At 38.4% G+C, this 24228-nt stretch overlaps 1 protein-coding gene across 7 annotated transcripts in view; it reads left to right on the forward strand.

Moving 5' to 3' along the window:
* The first annotated feature begins 714 nt into the window (after positions 1-714).
* Positions 715-24228, forward strand: part of NCOA6 (nuclear receptor coactivator 6) — a 78871-nt gene continuing 55357 nt past the window's right edge. For 2 of the 7 annotated variants that reach the window (XM_074212109.1, XM_074212108.1), the window contains exons 1-5: positions 715-884; positions 9727-9876; positions 15693-15764; positions 20152-20433; positions 22067-22222. In XM_074212109.1, the coding sequence (XP_074068210.1) occupies positions 20199-20433; positions 22067-22222 (391 nt within the window). In that variant the 5' untranslated portion in view covers positions 715-884; positions 9727-9876; positions 15693-15764; positions 20152-20198. Of the gene's footprint in view, positions 885-5095; positions 9889-15687; positions 15765-20151; positions 20434-22066; positions 22223-24228 lie in introns of those variants that run through there. The other 5 variants (XM_074212105.1, XM_074212106.1, XM_074212103.1 and 2 more) reach the window with 5 other exon arrangements.

Consider the following 24228-nt stretch of genomic DNA (forward strand, 5'->3'; position numbering starts at 1 on the left):
ACCTCCGATCTTGCATGTCAACAGTGACCTCAGACCTTTGTCCTTTTGGGGGCCATTCCCACTGGTCTGCCACTTGCCTGAGGCCGTTTAAATGACTCCTCTGGGGCCCTCATCTCTGTCTCCCTAGTTCGAGTTCTCTGTCTAGCTTCTCGGACTCAAGTCCTATGATTTTATGACTCTGCCCAGATACCCCACTAGAGCCCCAAATGTAACATTTGACATGGAGGATATAGAACAGGACTTTAAACCTGGAAGGGAACGGAGACCATCATAAAGATGAAGGGACTTAGGCCAGTCCTTCGGAGCTGCGGAGAGAAAGCCCCGAAGGCACGAGTCCGCCGGGGAGAAAAGCTTCCCAACGGGTTCTGTCACGGCCGTCAGCACCTCCGGAGGGCGGCCCATGGGCCAAGCCAGAAGGCCTGGGCTCTGGGCAGGAAGGCCAACTCCTCGCTCCTGCCACTGCCTTAGCCCGGAGGGGCCACTGCTCGCTCGGGCCGGGTCCTGGGGGCGCGGGGGACGCGGCATGGGCCCGGAGCAGAGAGCTGGGAGGGTCGGGGCTGCGGGGGCTCGGCGGGGCGGGGCGGGGCGGGGCGCGGCGCGCGTGCGTGCGGCCGCCCCGAGCTCCCGGGGACGTTCGCTCCGGTCACGTGCGCGGGGCCCCCGCCTGCCCGGCCCCGCCCCTCCCCTCCCTCTCCCCCTCCCCTCCCCCTCCCGGGCCCCGGTCCCCTCCCCTCCCCCTCCCCGCCGGGTCTGAGGCCGCTGCCGGGTCCGGGAGTCCCGGTGTCCCGCCGTCCGGCTCTCCGGGCCGCGGGGACGGACAGAGCGGCGCTCGCGGGCCACGGGCCGGAGCGGGGCGCCAGCGGGGGCCTCTGGCCGGGCCGCAGGTGAGGCGGGGGCCGGAGCCCGGGTCGGGTCCGGGGGGTGGGGTGGGACGGGACGGGAGGCCAATGGGACCAGCCTGGTCGCTGGCTCGGGGAAAATGGCGCCGCCGCGCGGGGCGGATGACAGGCCCGGCCGGGCCGGGAGCAGCGGCGGCAGCAGCCTCCGCCGCGGGCCCGCCCGTGCCCCCGCCGCCGCCGCCATGTTGGGGAGCTGGCCCCGGGGCGCGGGGCCTCCCCGCCGTGCCCGGGCCCGAGCTCCGCCTCCCGGACGCCCGGCCGGGCCTGGGGGGGGGGGGGCAGGTGTCCAAGCCGCGGCCCCGGCGGCCGCCCGCCTCATTGTGTGCCGGGGTCGCCGGGCCGGGCCGTGTGCGCCAGGCTGCCGCGGCCGGAGGCCCCGGGGTGCCGGCCTCCCCGCCCCGAGCCGCCCCGGGCCGGGGGAGCCGAGCCCCGAGCCGCCCCGGGACGCCCCGGGCCGGGGGAGCCGAGCCCCGGGGCGCCCCGGGCCGGGGGAGCCGAGCCCCGAGACGGCGGAGCCGAGCCCCGGGACGGCCCGGGCCGGGGGAGCCGAGCCCCGGGACGCCCCGGGCCGGGGGAGCCGAGCCCCGAGCCGCCCCGGGCCGGGGGAGCCGAGCCCCGGGACGCCCCGGGCCGGGGGAGCCGAGCCCCGGGGCGCCCCGGGTCGGGCCGGGGGAGCCGAGCCCCGGGGCGCCCCGGGCCGGGGCGGGGTCACGCGGGGAGGGCCCCGCAGCGGGCTGTGACAGTGCGGGGGGCTGCCCGCAGAGGGCTGGGAGTCTGCTGGGAGAGGCCCGGCGGGGCCGCACAAAGAACGCGGGCCGAGGCCGCCGGGCAGGGGGAGCCGGCCGGCCCAGGGCGCCGGCAGAGGTCAAGGAGAGGAGGCTGGTGCCTGGCGGGGGAGGCCGCCACGGCCCAGGGTCCACTCGTGCGAGGGGAGACACGGAGGGGGCATTGCAGCCTGGCTGCCCCGGGGCTAACGCCGGGGACCCGTGCACCGGGCTAACGGACCACTCGTGCCGAGTGAGCTAGGGCTGCCACCACCTACGGTATCAGACAGGTTCCTTTTTGTTTTTTAGATTTTTGCAAGGCAATGGGGTTAAGTGGCTTGCCCAAGGCCACACACCTAGGTAATTATTAAGTGTCTGGCATCGAATTTGAACTCAGGTCCTCCTGACTCCAAGGCCCGTGCTTTTTTCACTGCGCCACCTAGCAGCCCCAAGACAGGTTACTTTAATGTTTCTTCTAGGTTCTGTAAAACTGGAGGGTTGGACTAATACTTTCTGCCGGAATTTTATCAGCACCCCTTGCCCAGAATCACTGGTTTTAAACTTTTCCTCTCTCTCTCTCTCTCTCTCTTTTTTTTGGGAGGTCTGAGGCAATTGGGATTAAGTGGCTTGCACACAGTCAAGTGTCAAGTGTCCTGAGGTCCAATTTGAACTCAAGTCCTCCCAGCTTCAAAACTACCTGGTTGTTTTCAAGTTTTTTTTTTCAAATCCTATTTTTTCACTAAAAAGAATTGCTTTAGCAACTTTTAAATTCATTATAATCTACCTCTTTTCCTCCAGTCACTGAATGTGATATTCTAACTTTTTACTAGGACTAATAATCCTTTTACTTGATCTCATCTCTTCCTTAATAAAATCCAGCCTCTTAGTCACTCATCTTTCCAGTCTTTCCTTCACTCTGGTACCTTTTCATCAGTTCACAAACAAGTTTTTCTTGATACATCCATTCATACATAACTATCATCCCATTTTGTCCCTTATGCTACTAAATAACTTGAAAAATTGTCTTTTAGTAGATGCTTTAGTAAAGCATCCTTCTCTTGAATCACCATTATAATCGACAAATCCAGGTGTTACTAACTCCTTTGACTTGTCAGTGTCTTTTAACACTATTGATCATCTTCTATTGAATATTCTCAACTTCAGAGATTCCATATTTGAGAGGTTTTATTTTTCAAGTCTTTTTCTATGTCCTTCACTACTTCCTCAACTTGCTCTTTCCCTCAGTGAATATTCCCAATCATCTGTAGTAAGCCTTTTTTCCTTCTCTCTATATTTTCCATTGAGAATTGAACATTCACTCCCACTATTCTAACAACTATCTCTATGTAGATGAACTTCCAGATTTTTATTTCTAATCCTGATCTATATTCTAACCTCTTGACTTGCATCTTCAGTTATTTACAAGAAAGCTTCACCTAGGTTTCTCTTGACACCTTGTTCTTACGTATACAAAACCAAATTTACTTCTTTTCTGTGAACTCTCCTCCTGTTTTCCTTATTTTTATCTGATTCATCACCATACACTGTGCCTCCTAATTTCAATACTTTGGGCTTGTCTTGTAGTCTTTCCTTTTCCTCATCTCATATCCAACTAGGTACCAAGTTCTGTCTGTTCTTCTCTACATCTCATTCTTCTCAGTGATACCACCCTAGTACAGGTCCTCATTTCTATTTCTATTTTAGGAACCTCCTACCTTCTCAAATCCATCCTTCATATTACTACCAGAATATGCTTTCTTATGTATAGATCATGTTGTGTTTTTTTTTTTGCTCAAAAAACTTTAATGGTTCCTTATTGCCTACCAAGTAAAGTTCAGATTTCTTTGTCAGGGCCTCTAGATCTTCTACAATGTGGGGCTTCCTATTTTTTTCAGCCTTGTTTCTTTTTGTTCCCCTCTGGGCATGCAGTGTATTACTCAAACACAAATTGTCCTCATTATCCTCTCCTTCAGTTGAATCCTTACTAGTCCTTTAGTTCTGAACTGAGTTGTCTTCTCATCCATTAAGTTTTCTCTGATCCATAACAATGTTCAGCTCTCATGCCATTTTCAACATCTTTCTAACTCACATTTATCCCAACACATTAAGGTTTGCAAACTGCTTTACATATATTATGTCATTTGATTCTCATAAGAACAATGTGAACTAGCAACTATTATTCCATTTTACAAACGAAAAAACTAAGTTAGATGGAGGTTAAGTGACATGCCCAAAGTCACAAAACTAATATATAAGACAGTATTTAATTTAGGATCTTGCTACAGCAAGTCCAGTACATTGTCCTTTAACCAGACTGCCTCCCATATTTGGGGAGCTGTAAAATTTTTTTTCTTACTCTCATCATTTAAAAAATTCACTTCATCAGAATTTCATTTATATAGGGCTACTGTCAAGTATTTTAGCAGCACTAGAGTCTAGGATAAGGAGAAACATTATTTTGCTTTGAAAGATTTTATTTAAGTGATTTTGAATTTCATTTCTCTCCTTGAAATATCCAAAAATCTGTGCCTTGACCACATTATAACCATTGTAATTTTCCTCTGCAGTTATAATCCCTTTTGACGTTGATGTGATTATTTCCAAACTATTTGGATTTGATTTGATAGAAATTACAGAACAAAGTTATTTGGAGCCAGAAGGTCTGGCTACAAGTATCCACGTTCTGCCAGTTAAAATCTATAAGAGTTTGGGTAAGCCACCTATCCTCTGTGAGTCTCAGCTTCTTTATCTGTAAAATGAACTGGTTGAATTACTGTAGCTCCATAATTCACTTATTCTGTAATATTGTGTGTATGTATCTTTGTCCTTCTGTTAGAATATAAGTTTCATGAAAAAAATTATATAAACTTGCCTTATCTAAGTTATATTTTTCCAACCCCCTAATAGTCTTTTCTACATAGGGGACTTAATAAGTGTATATTGAGTGACTGAAAGAATAAATGAATTCAATTTTTAAAAATACCTAGTAAGTGCCTATAATATCTAAGGCATTTTATTAGATAAGGATTTAAAGGTGAAAAATGACATTTTGACCCCGACTAAAATTGGCTACCACTTCCATATATATATATATATATATATATATATATATATAAAATGCTCACTCCATTAGAGAATGTGAGGGTTTTTTTTAAAAGATTTTTATTTTACAGGGGGCAGCTAGGTGGCGTAGTGGATAAAGCACCGGCCCTGGAGTCAGGAGTACCTGGGTTCAAATCCGGTCTCAGACACTTAATAATTGCCTAGCTGTGTGGCCTTGGGCAAGCCACTTAACCCCGCTTGCCTTGCAAAAAAAAAAAAGATTTTATTTTACTTTTTGAGTTTTACAATTTTTCTCCCAATCTTACTTCCCTCCCCCCACCTCCCCACCCCCCCACGGAAAGCAATCTGTCAAGTCTTTATTTTGTTTCCATGTTGTACATTCATCCAAATTGAGTGTGATGAGAGAGAAATCATATCTTTAAAGAAGAAACATAAAGTATAAGAGATAACAAGATCAGACAATAAGATATCTGGGTTTTTTTTCCCTAAATTAAAGGAAATAGTCCTTGAAATTTGTTCAAACTCCATGGTTCTTTATCTGGATACAGATGGTATTCTCCATTGCAGACAGCCCAAAATTGTCCCTGATTGTTGCACTGATGGAACGAGCAAGTCCATCAAGGTTGAACATCACCCCCATGTTGCTGATAGGGTATACAGTGTTTTTCTGGTTCTGCTCATCTCACTCAGCATCAGTTCATGCAAATCTCTCCAGGCTTCCCTGAATTCCTGTCCCTCCTTGTTTCTAATAGAACAATAGTGTTCCATGACATACATATACTACAGTTTGCTAAGCCATTCTCCAATTGAGGGACATTTGCTTGATTTCCAATTCTTTGCCACCACAAACAGGGCTGCTATGAATATTTTTGTACAAGTGAAGAATGTGAGTTTTTTGAGAAGATTGTTTTTTTTTTTAGGTTTTTGTAAGGCAGATGGGGTTAAGTGGCTTGCCCAAGGCCACACAGCTAGGTAATTTATTAAGTGTCTGAGACCGGATTTGAACCCAGGTACTCCTGACTCCAGTGCCGGTGCTTTATCCACTGCGCCACCTAGCCACCCCCAGATTGTCTTTTTCATGTTTAGCATAGGACCTAGCACATAGCATATACATATTCAATGGTTTTTCACATTCTAGAAGCTTACGGTAAATACAATAATATATAAAGGAGAAAGCCAGAAAAAGATGCCATAAGAATATTGGGGAGGAGAATATGAAGGGACCTAAGTATCAGGTTAAGGAGTTTGGATTTTATTCTCTAGGCCAGAGTTTCTCAATCTTTTTTTTTTTTTGGTGCCATATATTCCTTTGGCAGGTAGGTGAAACCCACAGACATGATTCTCACAAATTTGTTCTTAAATGCATATAATTGGATATATATGATTACAAAGGAAACCAATTACATTGAAGTTCAATTATCAAAACATTAAAAAAAATAATCTTTGGTTAAGAATCTTTGAATTAGTTGATGAGTTGATATCCAAGAGCTCTTTTAGCTCCTTCTAGCTAGAACTCTGCAGTGAGAAAAGGGACAATGAAAATAAGGGGGTAGTGGTAGGGAAATGTGTGATCATGCCTTGAATGACTCAATACAGGATCTGGGTCACTAAGTTGGATAAATGAGAGTTACCCATCCCTTTTATTAAGGGAAAGATTTTGATTAGTGCTTCCTTTACCTAATTCCCATGTATTTTCTGGACTCCAAAAGAAATGTACATGTGATGTGGGCTACTAATGATACCTATGTCTCCTGCTTTAAGATCCCCTCTGCTACAGGTATAGTAGAGCCAGTTGGATCTTGATCAGTAGCTGCCATTACCATGGCAGGTCCTTTTGAAGCCAAATAACCCATCAGTACTGCTAAGAGATATGTTAGTTCCCAATCAGCAGCTTTCTTGTATTGTTTTATCTTAATTATTATTATTTTTTCCTTGCATTCTTAATATTCAGACTGACCTGAATCACTTTTAAAAGGGCAGAGAGGAAGAGGAAATGTACTAAAGCCAAAAGAACCAACATTGATTATTAAATTAGGAAACCTGAGTTTTCATCTTTGCTTTCTAGATGTTAACTTGAACTTGTCATTTCATTTTACAGTGCCAGTTTCTTCATTTGTAAGATGGTGATGATAATAATGTTCTTATTATTTATGTCATAGATTTGTTGTAAAGAGAGTACTTTGTAAATCTTAAAGCACTAGAGAAATGTTGGATATTTTATTTCTTTAGTGATTCTTTAATTGGATTGATGTAAGTACTTTCTCTAATGATAAAGTTCACAACTCATCCATAACTTGTTGTCTTGTGTGATTTTTATTCCTGACCTCTCAAAAGATTACCCAGAGCACTGGAGAGTGTCCTTTAGGACTTTTTACATTTGAGAGGTTATACAGGCCATCCCATGCCTGACTCACTCTCTGGTATCAATCTTTTATACTGCTTCTTATGCACATGCCATGATTGTTAACTATTTTGCATTCCTCTTTAAAAATTTTTCAAATTGATTTTAAACATTCATTTAAAAAAAAGTCAACAAATTTTTTCCTCTCTCCAGTCCTTCTCCCACTCATGGAGAAGGCAAGCAATATGATATCAATTATACATGTAAAGTCATATAAAACATAAGTCCATATTATGCTACAAAATCTCCACAAGAAGGTAAAGAATGAAAAAAGGATGCTTCAGTCTGTACTCAGAATTCATCATTACTCTCTATCTGAGGGTGGATAGCTTTTTTAAATCAGTCATTGCTACAGTATTACTGTTACTATGTACAATGTTCCAGTTTTGCTAACTTTACTTTGCATCAGTTCATATAAGTCTTCTCAGGGTTTTCTGAAATTGTCTTGCTCTTTATTTTTTAGAGCCCAATTGTTTTTCCATCACAATCATATATCATTACTTCTTAAGCCATTCTGCAATTGATGGGTATCCTCTCAGTTTCTAGTTCTTTGCCACCACACAAAAAAGAAGTGCTGTAAATATTTTTGTACAAATATGTCCTTTTTCCATTTCTTTGATCTTTTGGGGAAACAGACCCAGTAGTGGTTTTGCTGGATTAGTTTTTACAGCTCTTTGGACATAATTTAAAATACTCTCCAGAATGGTTGAATTTGTTCACAACTCCACCAACAATGCTTTACTCTTTCAGTTTTTCCACATTCCCTCCAACATTTGACCTTTTCTTTTTCTGTTACGTTAGTCAATCTGATTTGCCTTTCTCTAATCAGTTATTTTGATCATTTTTTTCATGTGACTATTGATAGCTTTTATTTTTTTCTTCTCTGTCCATATTCTTTGACCATTTATTAGTTGGAGAATGACTTTTATTATTATAAATTTATGAGGCCTTTATCTGAAAAACTTGCTGTAAATTTTTTTCTCCAGTTTCTTGCTTTCCAGATGATTTTTAACTGCATTGGTTTTGTTTGTGCAAAGCCTTTTTAATTTTATATAATCGAAATCTCAGCTCCTCTCTTTATGTTGTTTAATCATAAACTTTTCCCTTATCTATAGTAACGTCAAGCACAATCTTCCATGCTCCTCTAATTTACTTATTTCTACTTTGGATTACTATCATGCATCTCTCTCTCAGGGACACTTTGATTTGGGGGGAGGGGGCATGGTGGTATTGCCATGATTTTTAGCCAAGATTTTTGGTGTTCAAAAAATGGTTTTTAATGCTATCAGGAAGGCATCATTGAATGTACTACACAATTTCCCAAAGGCAGTACAGCTCTTTCTCTTACTTAATTTTTAGCCTAGTTTATTGTTCATTGACAAGTCCATAAATGCATTTTGGATAAATTCAGTGGACTGCATGTTAATGATCTCAGAGTGTTACAAATTTTTCATCTTTTTTTTAATCTCAGGTGAATCTTGAGATTTTTTGATTGTCTTTGAATCTCATTCAAGCCCCAAAGAAAATGCAATCAGTTCAGTGTTGCTTGGAAACAGAAATTTCAGGAACACCTTACCATTTATAAGAAATTGTTTCAATGGAATTTTGTCAGAAAATAATTTATAACAGGAGCTAACACTTTGGTGAAGTATCTTTCTGTTTTATGCCACCTTGAGACTGATAGAGGATTGAACTAAGATATTTTTGTGATTTTTTTTTTTTATCAGTTGGATAATCTTATATGCATTTTACATATTCAAGGAGATATCTTAGAGGACTGCCCATAGAGTTACTTCTTTGCTTCACCTAGTCAAATACTTTGAAAACAATAAATAAACAGAAGAAATCTGGCATCTAGGCATTACAGTAAAGTGACTTGAAGTCAAGAAGACCAATTTAAATTCAGCCTCAGACCCTGGGCAAGTCACTTAAGCATCTGTTTACCTCCATTTCCTTATCTGTAAAATGATAATGTTGTAAGGCTCAAATGAGATAAGTGCTAAGCACAGTGCCTGACCTATACTAAGTACTATATAAATGTTAGCTATTATTATACTTTTTAGTCACTTTTGTGATTATTGAAAGCCTACCTGTTACTTTCTTATATTCATCCGGGTTATCTTTAGTATATGTGAACATTATTTTTATAACATTTTATAAATATTCGAAACTAGGGAAATGAATTGGTAGTTGCTAATATTCTCTCAAATTGCTTTTTTTTTTGGAGAACAATACTGTCCGTGATTTTTTTTTCTTGTCACTTGATAGCTTAACTTCTTTAAGATATCTGGAGAATTGTTCCTTTAATGCTTCTAAAATTATGTGTCTGTTGGCCAATATTTTCTCAGGGACTAACTTAGTCAATTTTGCAACTTTTTTTTCTTGATTTCCATTTCAGTTTCTTCATTATAGTGCTTATAGTTGGTATTTAGATACTAGAGTCAAAATTTAATCACAATAATAGAAACACTGGTAAATCTGTTCCATTTTCTGGCTAGATGCTGTTTTCCTTAACAGTTCTCATGTATGAATATGATGATCTAGGTTAACTGGGTTTCACATTAAGCATTTTGCAGACTCATTTTCTTCTGCTTTGCAGCTGCAGGACTTCCCCCTCTCCTCCCCTCCTGGCCTGCTGCAGAGATCTTCAGTGTTTAGAATGTCTTCTCTCGCCAGTTTGTGGCACATAGGGATGAAGGAGGGTGGCCCTACCAGAAAATTGGAGATTGTGGAGGTACAAAACTGCTGGGTGAGTTTGAAGGTATATAAAAACACAAATCTATTTCTAAGGTTAATTTCAAAATATTGTGGAGCATAATTTGCTAAATAAAGTGGTTCATGAGATTAAAAAATAATTTACATTTATATAATGCTTTAATGTTTGCAAAGCACTTAAATACATTGTCATTTGATATTTAGACAACAACCCTGAGAATAGTACCATTATTCCATTTTACACATAAGGACATAGGCTCTGAGAGGTTCTATGACTTGCTGACTTCCATAGAGTTACTTTGGTAGTTTGCATCAAAGGTAACATTTGAATGAAGGTCTTTCTGACACCATATCCATGATTATTTCCACTGTACCATACTGCTTAGTATTATGGGGCACAATGAAGGAGGGCTTTTTACTATTATAGAATTCTTTGTAGTGAAATTCATTTGAAAAAGAGTAGGAAATAGGAAAGATCATTGAGGCTAAAGGATAGTGAGGACTTAGGCACTATGTCATCTCATTTCAAGAGCAGTGGAAAAGATAGAGGAAATGTGATAGTAGTTTTTAATTGTGTGAAGGTACATTTTAATAAAAAAAAGTCTTGGATTTGGTTTCCTGATCTCTAAACTTTTCTCACTGTCTGATCTATGAGATGGAGTTAGTATTACTACCCTGATTTATTCACAGATTAAATGAGATAAAGACCTTTTTTCTGAACAAATACCATTATATTTATGTTATATAATTTAAAAGAAATGGATTATGTTTTAATGTCAGGAAGAACTATGTAGAGATTAAATAACTTATATAAGCGGGATGGGAATTCTTCCTATAATGGAAAATATTCAAACAGTAGTTCACATAGAGTCTGGATGGCTATGTCTGCTGTCAGAGGATTTTAGTGCTTAGAGGGCCCTTAGAAATCAGAGCTTTCTTTTTATTGACGAGAATACTGTGGCTGAGAGATCATAGAATCATAAGTCATAGGTCTAGATTGAGAAGGGATCGTATGTCAACCAAATTTTACAAAGGAAGAAATTAAGGATTTACCCAAGGTCACAAAGGTCAGCAGGATTTGAATTCAGCCATGTTCAGCTGTACTAAGTGACTCTTCCCCATACCTACAGTTCTCATTTTATGTAAATTTGCATTACACAAATTCGACTTTACATAAAAGAATTCTGTTTTTATTTTGTTTTTTTGCAAGGCAATGGGGTTAAGTAACTTGCCCAAGGTCACACAGGTAATTATTAAGTGTCTGAGTCTGGATTTGAACTTAGGTCCTCCTGACTCCAGGGCCAGTGCTCTATCCACTGCGCCACCTAGCTTCCCCCATAAAAGAATTCTGAAAGAAATCCACATTCCATAAAAATCCACCTCCCTTAATTTGATTGTACTGTCCTGTTATCTTGCTCTCACTCTCTCACTCTCTTCTTCTGCCTTTCAGCAAAGTGCTCCTTGATCTCTCTTATTTATTTATTTATTTATTTGTTTATTAGCATTTATTAGCACCTGTTGTGCTAGACACACTCTTAAGTCCTGTGGATGCTAATACATACAAAAAGAAAGATAATCTCTGCCCTGGAGTTTATATTCTAATGAAGGCAACTAGCAAAATTGAGCAGAAAAATGGGGGAGGATATTTAAGAAGGATTCAATTTATTGAATGATAGGTTGTATCAGATGACCCCTAGAAGTATTTTCAATGTAATCATAAAAATAATAACTTGCGTTCATGTATTATGTCAAAGTTTTGTCTTTATGATTCTTTATGAGAGAATGCAATATGGCATAAGACAAAAAGATCTTGCTTCTGAGGTTGGAAGACCCAGATTCAAGTCCTGATTCCCATACTTGGCTTTGTGACCCTGGACAAGTCATTCAGCTCTCCTAGTGCCTCAGGCAGCTCCCTTAAGATCTGAAGTTGTGGAATTGTTGCCTCTGAAGGACTAAAAGACACTTTCTTTAGGATCTTCCTGGGATGATAAGGCTAGTAAATTCTCCAGGTCATGAAATTAGATGCATGTTTTCCCCTACCACTTAATCACTGTTATCCCAATAACTCTCTTACAGTGAGAATGATGTAAGAGGACAAACAGAATAGCCACTTTTGTATTCTGGTTTCAACCCATGAGAAGGAATGTCATAAGGAGGAAGGATTAGATTTATTCTCCATGATTACTAGTGGAGCTTGTAAAGATTTACAACAAAAGTTATTGAGAGGTAGATCTTTACTCAATGAGAAGAAATTTTCTAACAATTAGAATTATTTAAAAATGGAATAGTCTGCCTCTTTTTTTCAAAGTTCCTATTATCAAAGGTATTGCAGCATAAATTCAAGGACTGACTGGGGAGGTTATAGAAGAGATTCATGTTTCAGTAGTCCTTGGACAAGATGCCCTCAGACCTCTCTTTTTACATGGGACTCTGTGATTTTATGATCCTTCCTGATCATCTTATATTCCTTTTTTTCTGAGGGTTGGAACCTTGAATTCCCTGGCATTTCTCAACAAGCAAATGAGGCTGAGCTTACAGTATGGTATATATGACCACTCAAATATATGTCCATGTTGGGGCGTCTAGGTGGCGCAGTGGATAAAGCACTGGCCCTAGAGTCAGGAGTACCTGAGTTCAAATCCAGTCTCAGACACTTAATAATTACCTAGCCGTGTGGCCTTGGACAAGCTACTTAACCCCAGTTGCCTTGCAAAAAAACCCCTAAAAAACAAAACAAAACAAAAAAAACAAATATGTGTCCATGTTGTTCAGTAGTCCTTGTTATGCTGTTATCATCTATGTTAGATATAGACCTAAGAGATTTTAAAAATCTAGAAATTCTGTGCTTAAAAAAGGATGACAGTTGAAGTACATGATCAAAGGGATTGTTATGTACAATTCTTAGTAATTATTGTTGGAGAAAGAAGAGACTGAGGTATCTATAGGACAAGATCTGATGTATTGAACTTAGCACTAAGCATAGGGCCCTACATTGCCTTGCCAGTCAATTCAACCCTACCTTTCTAAATCAGTCAGAAGTCTCATACAACTCTTTTCCTATACTCCAACCAATTGAACTATTCCTCATTTCCTTTTTATGTCCTATGCTTTCCTCAGGCTTTTACTAATTCAACTATCTATGCTTGAAATGTTCTCCATCAACTTCCTCCCTTCTCTACCCCATTTCTACTTTTTTGAAAGGCTGCTCATCCTTTAAGATCCATACCTCCCTTGAAGCCTTTCCTAATTTCCCTAGTGAGAAATGAAATCTTTCAGCTCTCTTTGTGGAGCACACATAACACTTGACTTATATTCTGTTTTACATTATGTTTATTTGTATTTGTATCAGTGTCATATTCCCCTTCAAGACTGTAAGGTTTGTGAAGACAGGTCAATGTCTAATTCATCTTTATATTTCCTTAGCCTAGCAAAGTGCTCTCTGTATTGTAGGTACTTAATATTTGTTAAATTTTACTCCGTTCAAATAGAGGTTTTGCTTATTTAATTGATAAGAATTTCTAATTATATAGAGAGGCAGCATGGCTAGGAGAAAGAGATCACAGATCTCAGATAGAAAGACTTCTGTTCAGTTCCTGCCAGACTTTGTGCCCTTGGGCAACTCATTGAACTTTGCTGTGCCCTAGGCAGCTCTAACACTTTGACTTGCTGAGCAATTGAAAGGAGTTTCCCCAATAGGAGTTCCCTATGAAAATGAAATCATTGGTCTACTTAAGAAAAAAAGAATGAGGATATTGTGCCTGTATTATACTTTTGATACTTTCTGATGATGCACTAAAGCAATTTGGTTTTTTGTTACTGGGTCATAAAGGATAAAAATTCTAAGTCCACTATAAATTTTGTTTAGAGATCTGGAAGATTGTAACATTTGTTATACTTTAGGATATTTATCCTTCTAACATAGCATCTAGTATGCAGGGGATAATTAATGCCTATGAGCTTTTGATTTTGTCTTTCAGGCCTAGTGTGCCAAGGTCAAGTTCTTTTTTTTCCTTTTTTTTTTTAGATTTTGTAAGGCAATGGGGTTAAGTGACTTGCCCAAGGCCACACGGCTAGGTAATTATTAAGCGTCTGAATCCGGATTTGAACTCAGGTACTCCTGACTCCAAGGCCGGTACTCTATCCACTGTGCCACCTAACCGCCCCCTCCAAGGTCAAGTTCTTAACCATTTATGTCAATCTGTATTAAGATGGATGGTTTAATAGGTCAGTTTCTTATTCTTTCTTTAGCTAAGATGATAAATTTGTTGGCCTTAAAAGTTAATTTGATGTTCCCTGAATCTTTTTTTTTGTTCAATTTGATTCAAAATATAATTGCCAAATATATATATATTATATATATAATATATATATATATATATATATACTTAATCCTATACTAAGTACTGTATTTGATAGATGAATTTGTCATTGCCTTTATAGAGCATAGTAATAGTATCTTGTACTTTCACTTTATAATTTGCAAAGAACTTTCCTCACAAAAATCCTGTGAAGTAGGTAGTGTAAGTATTATTACTCCTATTATATAGTGGAATCAATTTTCTAATAGTCATAGGAATAGTAAAAGGGATAGCTGAAACTTTTAACTTAAATCTACTTATTTCAAGTCTGGTGTTACTTCACAGTATGTCAGGTATAAGATGATAGTACATAAGAAATGTGTAGATTATTATGGTGAAACCTTAAAACTTGGATGGAGGGGTATGGAGAGGGAAATCAAGAAAGAAGAAATCTATTATTTTCACTCTTTCTGATCATCCCACTGTTAAAATTATACTTTCTTTACTTTAAGGTTTTTTTGCAAGGCAGTGGGGTTAAGTGACTTGCCCAAGGCCACACAGCTAGGTAATTTTTAAATGTCTGAGACTGGATTTGAACTCAGGTGGTCCTAACACCAGGGCCAGTGGTCTATCCACCTAGCCACCCCAAAATTATACTTTCTTGATGAGGGCATTTTGCCATCTATTCAGAACACTAACTTCTATGCTTTAATCTGTGATTTGCCTAAATTGACCCCTAAAAACCCCTGGATTTGAGAATCAGAAATGCAGAATAGTGTTTAAGAACCTTATGAAATAATTGCCTACCTATGTGACCTTGGGCAAGTCACAACCCCATTGCCTTAAAAGAAAAAAGCTCCTTATGAGAGGGGTTAGAAGGATAGGTTCTGGGGCAGCTAGGTGGCATAGTGGATAGAGCACCAGCCCTGGAGTCAGGAGTACCTGGGTTCAAATCCAGCCTCAGACGCTTAATAATTACCTAGCTGTGTGACCTTGGGCAAGCTACTTAACCCCACTGCCTTGAAAAAAACCTAAAAAAAATAGTATTTAGAAGGATAGGCTCTGTCTGTTATGGTTTGAACAATTCATATTAATTGAACAATTTGAACAATTCATATTAATTATTTTTTCTATGTACCTTATAAATTAAACTGTAAACAATAAAATTTATAATTATAATATTTCAGTTCTCAAGTGACAGACACTGCCATTTGTTTGTTAGGCTACCAAGTTGTTGTTTTTATAATGCAGTCATCCTATGATCTAGAGGTTTCTATACTTAATGAAGGGAATTCTCTCCTTATAAATTTTCTCACCATATTGAATTCTTAGTAATAGGTCTTTTCAAAGTTAATGAAAATCAGGTTTTTAGTATCCTTTAAAAATACTGAAAAATTTTGAAACCTGTAGGAAATGCATTTGTTAAAAGCTTGTTTATTTCACTTTGATTTCTGTGACAAGTGTAGATCACTTTTGTAACAATTACTTAAAAAAACATTATGATTTTATTTTTCCCTTGATTTTTTTTTTCCCCAACTCTGTCAAAGTACAGGTCCCCAAATGCCTGTTTATTTGGAGTTAAAGGCAGTGGTCTGGCTAAATGATAAGACAAGACATCGTTTTGGTAAGTGAATCTTTAAGAGACTTTAGTTGAGTGATTAGGAAGCAATGGCTGTTCCTGATATCTCTCCATTTTCCCCTGACTAAAAGGGATTGTAACAATAATAACCTGTTCGAAAGGATTTTTGAGACAGCTGTGAAACTTTTTTTTTATTTTGCAAGGCAAATGGGGTTAAATGGCTTGCCCAAGGCCACACAGCTAGGTAATTATTAAGCGTCTGAGGCTGGATTTGAACCCAGGTACTCCTGACTCCAGGGCTGGTGCTCTATCTACTGTGCCACTTAGCCACCCCTGTAAAACTTTCTTTTAAAAAATAGTACCTTGTTGTCTGAAGAGGCCTCATAATTCTTTGGAAAGGGAATCTGTCTTTTGAGTTAGAGGACCTTAACACCAGTGTTCTCACACCTTACTTCCTACTTAACTCTTTGAGGCTTGGCTATTTCTTGAACAAGCTGTGCCATCTTTTGACTTCTGGCATTTTCTCTGCCTGTCCCCTATATCTGCAGTATTCTCCCTCCTCAGCTCTTCCTCCTGCTTTCCTTCAAGTCATAATTAAAATCCCATCTTCTATAGGAAAGCTTTTCCAACATCACTTAATTCTAATGCTGTCTCTCTCAATTATTTCTTACTTATCCTATATATAGCTTGTTTATACATAATTTGTTTGATTATGGACTCTTTGAGGGCAGGTCTTTTACTTCTTTTTATATTCCTAAGAGCTTAGCACAATATCTGACCCATAGTACATATTTAATAAATATTTATTGACTCTTTTCCTGGTTACAAATACTGACTCTGCTACTGGTATAGCCCCTGGTCACATCATGATACCTTTCTGGGCCTCATCTATGAAAGAATGAAACTTAAAATTATCATTTAGGTGTAAATTCTGTGATCCATAATTGACTTAATTTTTTTTTATATATGACTCTGGAATATCTAGTTGAGAGGTAAATTAATGATTTTGATTACTGTTTAAGACTAATAAGAATTTTGAGACTGAAAGACAATTTAACTTTAATACTTTATGAGGTAATAGGAAAAGCCTTAGACTTGAAGTTAGAAGATCTTGATTTGATTTGTTTTTGTAAGGCAGTGGGGTTAAGTGACTTGCCCAAAGTTGTATAGTTAAATAGGAATTAAGTGTCTGAGGCAGCATTTGAACTTAGGTCCTCCTGACTCCAGGATCAGTACTCTATCCCTTGTGCCACCTAGCTGCTCCCTTGATTTGATTTGAATATTTGCATTTCCAAATATATATATATATCTATATCTATATATATATATATCTATATATCTATATCTATATATATCTATATATCTATATCTATATATCTATATATCTATATCTATATATAGATATAGATATAGATATATGTGACCCTAGAAACTGAACCTTTTTGAGCCCAAATTTCCCCATTTGTAGAAAGAAAAATAATTCTTATTATCCTTCTTGTCTTACCAGTACTGTAAGTGAAGATAATTGAGAGTGAATTCAAAAGTGCTTTATAAATTATAAAGTAATATATAGAACTATAAGAAATAACTATACAAAAGTTAGCAATAACTGTAGTCAGGATGCTGGCAGTGGATAGAGCACTGGCTGGAGTCAGGGGGACCTGAGTTCAAATCCATTATCAGACACGTAATACTCACTTAGCTGTGTGAGCTTGGACAAGTTATTTAACCCTATTGCCTTGCAAAAAAAAAGACAAAGAAAAGAAATAGCGGTAGTCTTTGGTCAGCAAAGAAACAGGCACGAGTATCTATAGGGAACTGCATCTGCTAATTGTAATTGCTGGGATGGGTGACTATGGAAAATCATGCTTCCCTAGTTGTTGAGCAGGACTTCATTTTCATGATCTAAGCCATGAATTACCACTCTCTGAATCTATAAGTCCAACTACTGAGGGGTTGTACTTTTATAAGGTTTGGCAAGTAAGACCTATCCTTTCTGAAATGCCTCAAGGTGAATGAAGTAAACTCAACTACAGACTTTTCAACAGTAAAGACATTTTTTTTAGAAAAATAATCTTCAATAGCTGGTAGGAAATATATATCAAAAAGACAAAATTAAGTCATTTGGTTGACCATTTAGGTGCTGCCTTGTTCAGATGGTTCACATCATATATTAAAGTATTGATAACACATAAATATTGAAGGCTATAATATAAACAGTACATGATGTATGTTAAAAAGTTACCAAAAAACCATTAAAAAACTTTTTAAGACCCAATCACATGATCTTTTTGTTTCATAGTAAATTAACAATTTTTAGTATTAAAATTTTTTTGTAAAATTTCATGCTTTCTAATTTTATATTTAATTTTATTATATGTTTGAGGTTATTCAGTACATATAGTAATGATATACATTAGTTTAGACATCTTTTGATTAATGATGCTTACAAATGTAATACCCAAATCCTAATGCTGTTCTAGAACAAGGTCATCAGTCGCTGGCATGACTGCTAAGTGTGACATACTAGGTAACTTTTTTTTATTCTAAAGTAAATTTTTATTAATATTGCTTGATTTTTCATCATTTCTCCTCTTTCCCCTATCACAGAGAGCAATACTTTATAACAAAGAATAAAAAAAATTAAGCAAAACTAATCAATGTATTTTAAAAGCTTGGCATTATATATCCTTAGTCTCCTATCTCTTCAAAGAAGTAGGAGAGAGTTCCTTCTCATTTGTGTCTCTTTTGGAGCTAAATTTGGTCATGTAATTTTAAGTGTTCAATTTTGTTTTTTCCCCCATAAGTCTTCTGATGCTTTTCTGTATTCATTATATTCATTTTTCTTTAAAATTTATTTCAATAATCAGGAGTAAATTTTTTCTACTTCCCATATAATTCCAAGGTAGAGAAAGGCATTTTAAAGACATTTTAAAATGTACTTCAGGTTTTGTTTTTGTTCTGTGAATGTCCTTCACACAAGGAAACCAAAAAAAAATCACCCAATACTGCCAAAGTAACTTGAGACTTAACCACTTGAGGATAATGTTATTGAATCACCTTCTCTAGCCATTTTCAGTAAGTAATAATTATCTTTCTGATATAATTTATAGATATAGTAGAAAGGAGATAAATTAGTCTTCCAGATAAGTGTCTGTGTATATATTTTCTAGATACTTACAATTCTAGACACATAATCAGTACTGAATAAATATTTACGGAATTGAACTTAATTCTTTTTTTTTTTGCATTTACCTCCTCACCACTTCTTCCTTCCTTGACCCTTATCCTGTATGTTTATGATAATAATACAGAGTAGAATAAAAGAAAATAATCTTATTAAATTTAAAGCACTCTTTTTCATTTTTTTAATTTTTGCAAGGCAATGGGGTTAAGTGACTTTTCCAAGGTCACACAGCTAGGTAATTACTGTCTGAGGTCTGATTTGAACTCAGGTTCTCCTGACTCCAGGACTGGTGCTCTATCCACCATACCACCTAGCTGCCCCTAAAGCATTTTTTTAAAAAAGTCATTTGCGGGGGCGGCTAGGTGGCGCAGTGGATAAAGCACCAGCCCTGGAGTCAGGAGTACCTGGGTTCAAATCCAGTTTCAGACACTTAATAATCACCTAGCTGTGGGGCCTTGGGCAAGCCACTTAACCCCATTTGCTTTGCAAAAGCCTAAAAAAAAAAAAATCATTGGTTTATTTAAAAAAACAACAAAAAGGGGCGACTAGGTGACTTAGTGGATAAAGCACTGGCCTTGGAGTCAGGAGTACCTGGGTTCAAATCCGGTCTCAGACACTTAATAATTACCTAACTGTGTGGCCTTGGGCAAGCCACTTAACCCCATTGCCCTGCAAAAAACTAAAAAACAAAAACAAAACAAAAAAGTCATTTGCCAGTATCCCACCTGTCCTGGTCCAGGGCCTTTCTTTATAACAAAGAAAATTTGTTAGGTAAAACTTAGTAAACTTTCAGTATGTGCAATCAGTATTCCCTACTTATAGGTTCTCTTAATTTTTATTAAGAAGAAAGGATTAAGGAGCAAGGGGCGGCTAGGTGGTGTAGTGGATAAAGCACCGGCCCTGGAGTCAGGAGTACCTGAGTTCAAATCCAGCCTCAGACACTTAATAATTACCTAGCTGTGTGGCCTTGGGCAAGCCACTTAACCCTGTTTGCCTTGCAAAAACCTAAAAAAAAAAAGAGGAAAGGATTAGATGTGCATGCTTCTAATTCTGTTATTTTTATACTAGAACATCCCAATTTAAAAAAAAAATTTTAATTCCTTTGGGAGAAGGTGGGAGAAAGATCATCATTGTTTGACAAATAAATTACAGCTCTCACAGTACCATGGAATATAGCTGAAACACATTAACACATACTGTAATATATGTACAATGAGGAAATTTGTCTTTTTTCTCTTTTAAAAGGTTGCCTTACTGTCTGCTTGGTGTGTTTGTATTGAATAATCAACACCATGGTTTTAGATGACCTTCCAAATTTAGAAGATATTTATACTTCTTTGTGCTCACCAACAATGGAAGACTCAGAGGTGGATTTTGATTCTGGATTGGAAGATGATGACTCAAAACATGACCACATTTTGGGAGATTCTACTATCTTTGTGGCTTTCAAAGGAAATATAGATGATACAGACTTGAAATGGAAATTGGACACCATACTGGAGAATGTTCCCAGTCTTTTGCACATGGGTAATCTGCTTTAAGTATCTTTTCTAGTGTTTATGTGGTTGTCTCTAATTATATTTGGTCAAATTCCATTGGCAGGAATATGGGAACTGGGGTTGAAGCTTTTTTGGATTAGTAAAAAAAAAATCTGAATTGTAGAGCTTTATAAAGAAATTGAGCTATGTTATTTTCAAATAGAATATTGTTACTAACTTAAGAGTTTTACTTAATGTCCCTAGGATATGTTTAGTGCTGAGGCTGACTTCAATTGTAGATCCTCTCATAATTACTCCAAATTCTGATTTGTTGTAATCTCAAATAACTTTTCTGAAGTCTAATTTGTTTTTTTTAATGGAGTAGAAATCTTTTTTCAACGAATTTGGATTCTTTAAACCAACTTAGTTACTAAGCACATGTATCAAACTTCTTATTTGTAAGTCACATTTATCATTGTAGTATATAGCGACCATTGTAATATATATCATTGTAGTATATTCATGAAGTACCTGTTACAAATTGTTAAGTTGATACATTTAGCGATGCTTTACTAACTTATTAGAGTGTAGAATTCCTGTTTTTTTGGTGATTTTAAAAAATAGTACAAAGTGACAATTTAAATTGGTAGCATTAGGTCTGAATGCTTATTCTAAAATAGAAAATGCTTTTAGACAATCTTCTACTTCTAAATGACCCTTACATTTACATAAATATATACTATATCTGAAAACTTTTGATCCTCTTCTCAAGAAAATTGAACTAATGATTTCTGAAGGGTTTTATGCTCTTAAAGCCTTACTTAGAGGGCCATTATCAGGGGGCTATTTCCCCTTCTGCCTAAGATTTTATCCTACCCCAGCAGACTCAGTGACAGACCTTCCAAGAATCCCCATTAGTCTCTTCAATCAGTCCCCCTAGAGCTTTCCTCAAAGAATCTTAGAATTCTAGTGTTAGAAGTCACCTTAGAAGTTGTTGGATTCAGGGGGACAGCCCAGTGGCACGGTGGATAGAACACCCACCCTTGGAGTCAAGAGGACCTGAGTTCAAATGTGGCCTCAGACCTACCAGTAACCAAGCTTTCTTACTTTTGTTTTGATAGTCCCTTTCCTTAAGCCTTATTTTGTCTACTTTGTGTATTGTAGTAGAAATATTTTGTAGCACCTTAACCTTTCTTGCCCCTGCGGATTTCTGTGCTGCAGTGAAGGGTTTTTATGGTGAAACTTGTCAGCAAAGAATAATAGTTTAATGGAAGTGATGTTGTGAGGTTTCTTACCTACCCAAATGAACAGACAGAGCATGAATTTCTGTGTGCTAATCACTGTGCTAACACTAGAGTTACAAATATGAGCAAGCAAGATAGTCTCTGTTCTGAAGGAGTTTACGTTTTCATGGGCAAAGACAACTCATAAAAAGGAACTAGAAAGGAAGGTCCAGGTAGACAGGAGGCAGCATCATGTAGAGGCTTTAGTCCAGATAAGGCAGGCAAATGTTCATCTTTTAGGGTCAAGGGATTGAGGGGCAGTATCCAAGATTGAAGTGGGAAGCCAAGGATAAGTATAACTAGAATGTAGGCATCACTATGAGGAGATGACTAGGAAAATCATATTGAACTCCTTTTCATGCTGACATACTTTTTTTCCCTATTTCTCTTTTAACCAAGAATCCAACAAGCTCAAAGTACAGAAGGTGGAACCTTGGAACAGTGTCCGTGTTACATTCAGCATCCCCCGGGAAGCTGCAGAACGATTACGAATTTTGGCTCAGAACAACAATCAGCAACTCCGGGACTTAGGAATTCTCTCCATTCAGATTGAAGGTAACTCACCCTGTCATTTGCTCATATAGGTAGTTTGTTTATGGCAGTGGTAAGAATTAGCAGGAATAGAAATCCTACATTTTATATTAGAGAGCTATATAGATATTTTTAAATTATATAATTATCAGGCCTACTGAATAATGGCCAGATCATAAACCAATCTGTTTCCTGTTTTAGCAGCTAAGAGTGGAAGATGGGTTGAGGTTGGTGCTGTCTTGTCACTCTGCTTCCCAGTCCCCTTTGGGATCCAACTGTACTGCATTTGTGAGTGATAAAATTCATGGATATAACAATAGTTTTCATGATATAAACATAGCCTTCTAACTTTAGGGTATATGTACAGCAAACCTTAGGTTACTTGCTCCCCTTTCTCTCTGGCCTACAATCCCCAAAGGTTCAGACAATTAGAAAAGATGGTAGTAGCCCCTTTTGCTGTGCTAATAGGAGGAGGTTATCATACTGGCCATGGCTGGGGATGGCCCTCTCCTTCAAGCTATCACTTCTTATCCTTCCTAATCCATGCTTGGAATAAAATTGAGGAAGTTTTTTTCTAAGGATCACTCAAAACCTTGTAAATTCTTGGCAACCTGACTGAGTTATGACTAAAAATTGTGAACTAGTGCTTTAATCACTTTGTTAAGGTATAGTTTCCTTCCTTCTCCCTAATTCAAAATAATTTCAGACAGTCCCTGCAAAAAGGGTTACTCCTGTAATAATGATAAGCCTTCAGTAGATAAACCATAGTATCCTTCTTATAGCTGCTAGTAAATAAGTACATACTGATTATTCATCAGTATAGTTTGAACATTCAATCTTTTAGTAGTGACGGATATACTGGTTGTTCTACTTACTTTTTCTCTGTCTTCTGAGCATTAGATTAGTTCACAGATATTTTAGAGCTTCAGGGAACCAAAAAAGATCATCTGATCCAAATCTTTTATTTTACAATAGAGTAACCTAAAATCCAAGAGAGCTTACACAATTGGCCACATTCATATAGCTAGTTAGTTTTGATTCTAAGAAACAGAGCAAAGTAACTTTCTTGACTTTGTCAACACCATATTTCAGTCAGCTGGTTACATAGCTGTAGATTTTAGTAAGGAAGGTCAAGAAGAGAAGTCCTTACTGCCACATGTTTTTAAATTCTAGTCCTCTGTGCTTTTCTCTGTCCATGGCATGGGGCTCTTTTCCTGGAGGGAAAATTTGGATAAACTACTACATAGCTTATTCTTTGGAACTCTTGTTTCAAGTATGGACCTTGTACAAAGGTCATTGAATATTACTTTGAGATATAGATTTTTTTTCCCTTTCTGGATTTTTTTTTAGTGTTTTTTTTTTTTTGCAAGGCAATGGGGTTAAGTGGCTTGCCCAAGGCCACTCAACTAGGTAATTAATAAGTTGGATTTTTTTTAATTGAGGGCTAAAATTGCTTCGGCATTGAATATCTAATTAAATTTTTTCAGTTTAAGAAAGGTATTGGGCACCAAATTTGATGGAAGAAAAAGGCAAATACCATCTGGATATCATCTTTCACTGCAGGATTGTCTAGAATTCTAGAATTGGGAGAGAACTGAAAGGTTATTCAACTCATTTGTCTTTGGATAAATCTTTCTATACCTTCCCTTGATAACAAGTTGACCATTTTGGGGTTGAATTCTATTTGGATTGTCTCTGCTAGAAATGGAACAAAGAGGAAAGTAAAGGAAGGGTTTTTTTGACATTTTTTTCTTGGGGATCCAGAATTCATACTTTTGCCAGAGAATTATATAGAATTTTCTAGCTTTTAAAAAACTATGACACAGTTGTGAAATTGTTGGGAACAATGGGGAACAGTCAATTGTTACCAACATTTCTTACCCCAACCATTTTATACATATACCTACATAGTCTGGGTCTTGATACTTTCTTCAGCCCATTTCATACTTCTGTCTTATTTTATTTTTGCATCAAAACATCCCACTTATTGGGAAGCAGTACATTGCCTATCATGGAGAGATTATGAAAGA

This window comes from Macrotis lagotis, chromosome 1, assembly GCF_037893015.1.
Source record: "Macrotis lagotis isolate mMagLag1 chromosome 1, bilby.v1.9.chrom.fasta, whole genome shotgun sequence".
Lineage (NCBI taxonomy): Eukaryota > Metazoa > Chordata > Mammalia > Peramelemorphia > Peramelidae > Macrotis > Macrotis lagotis.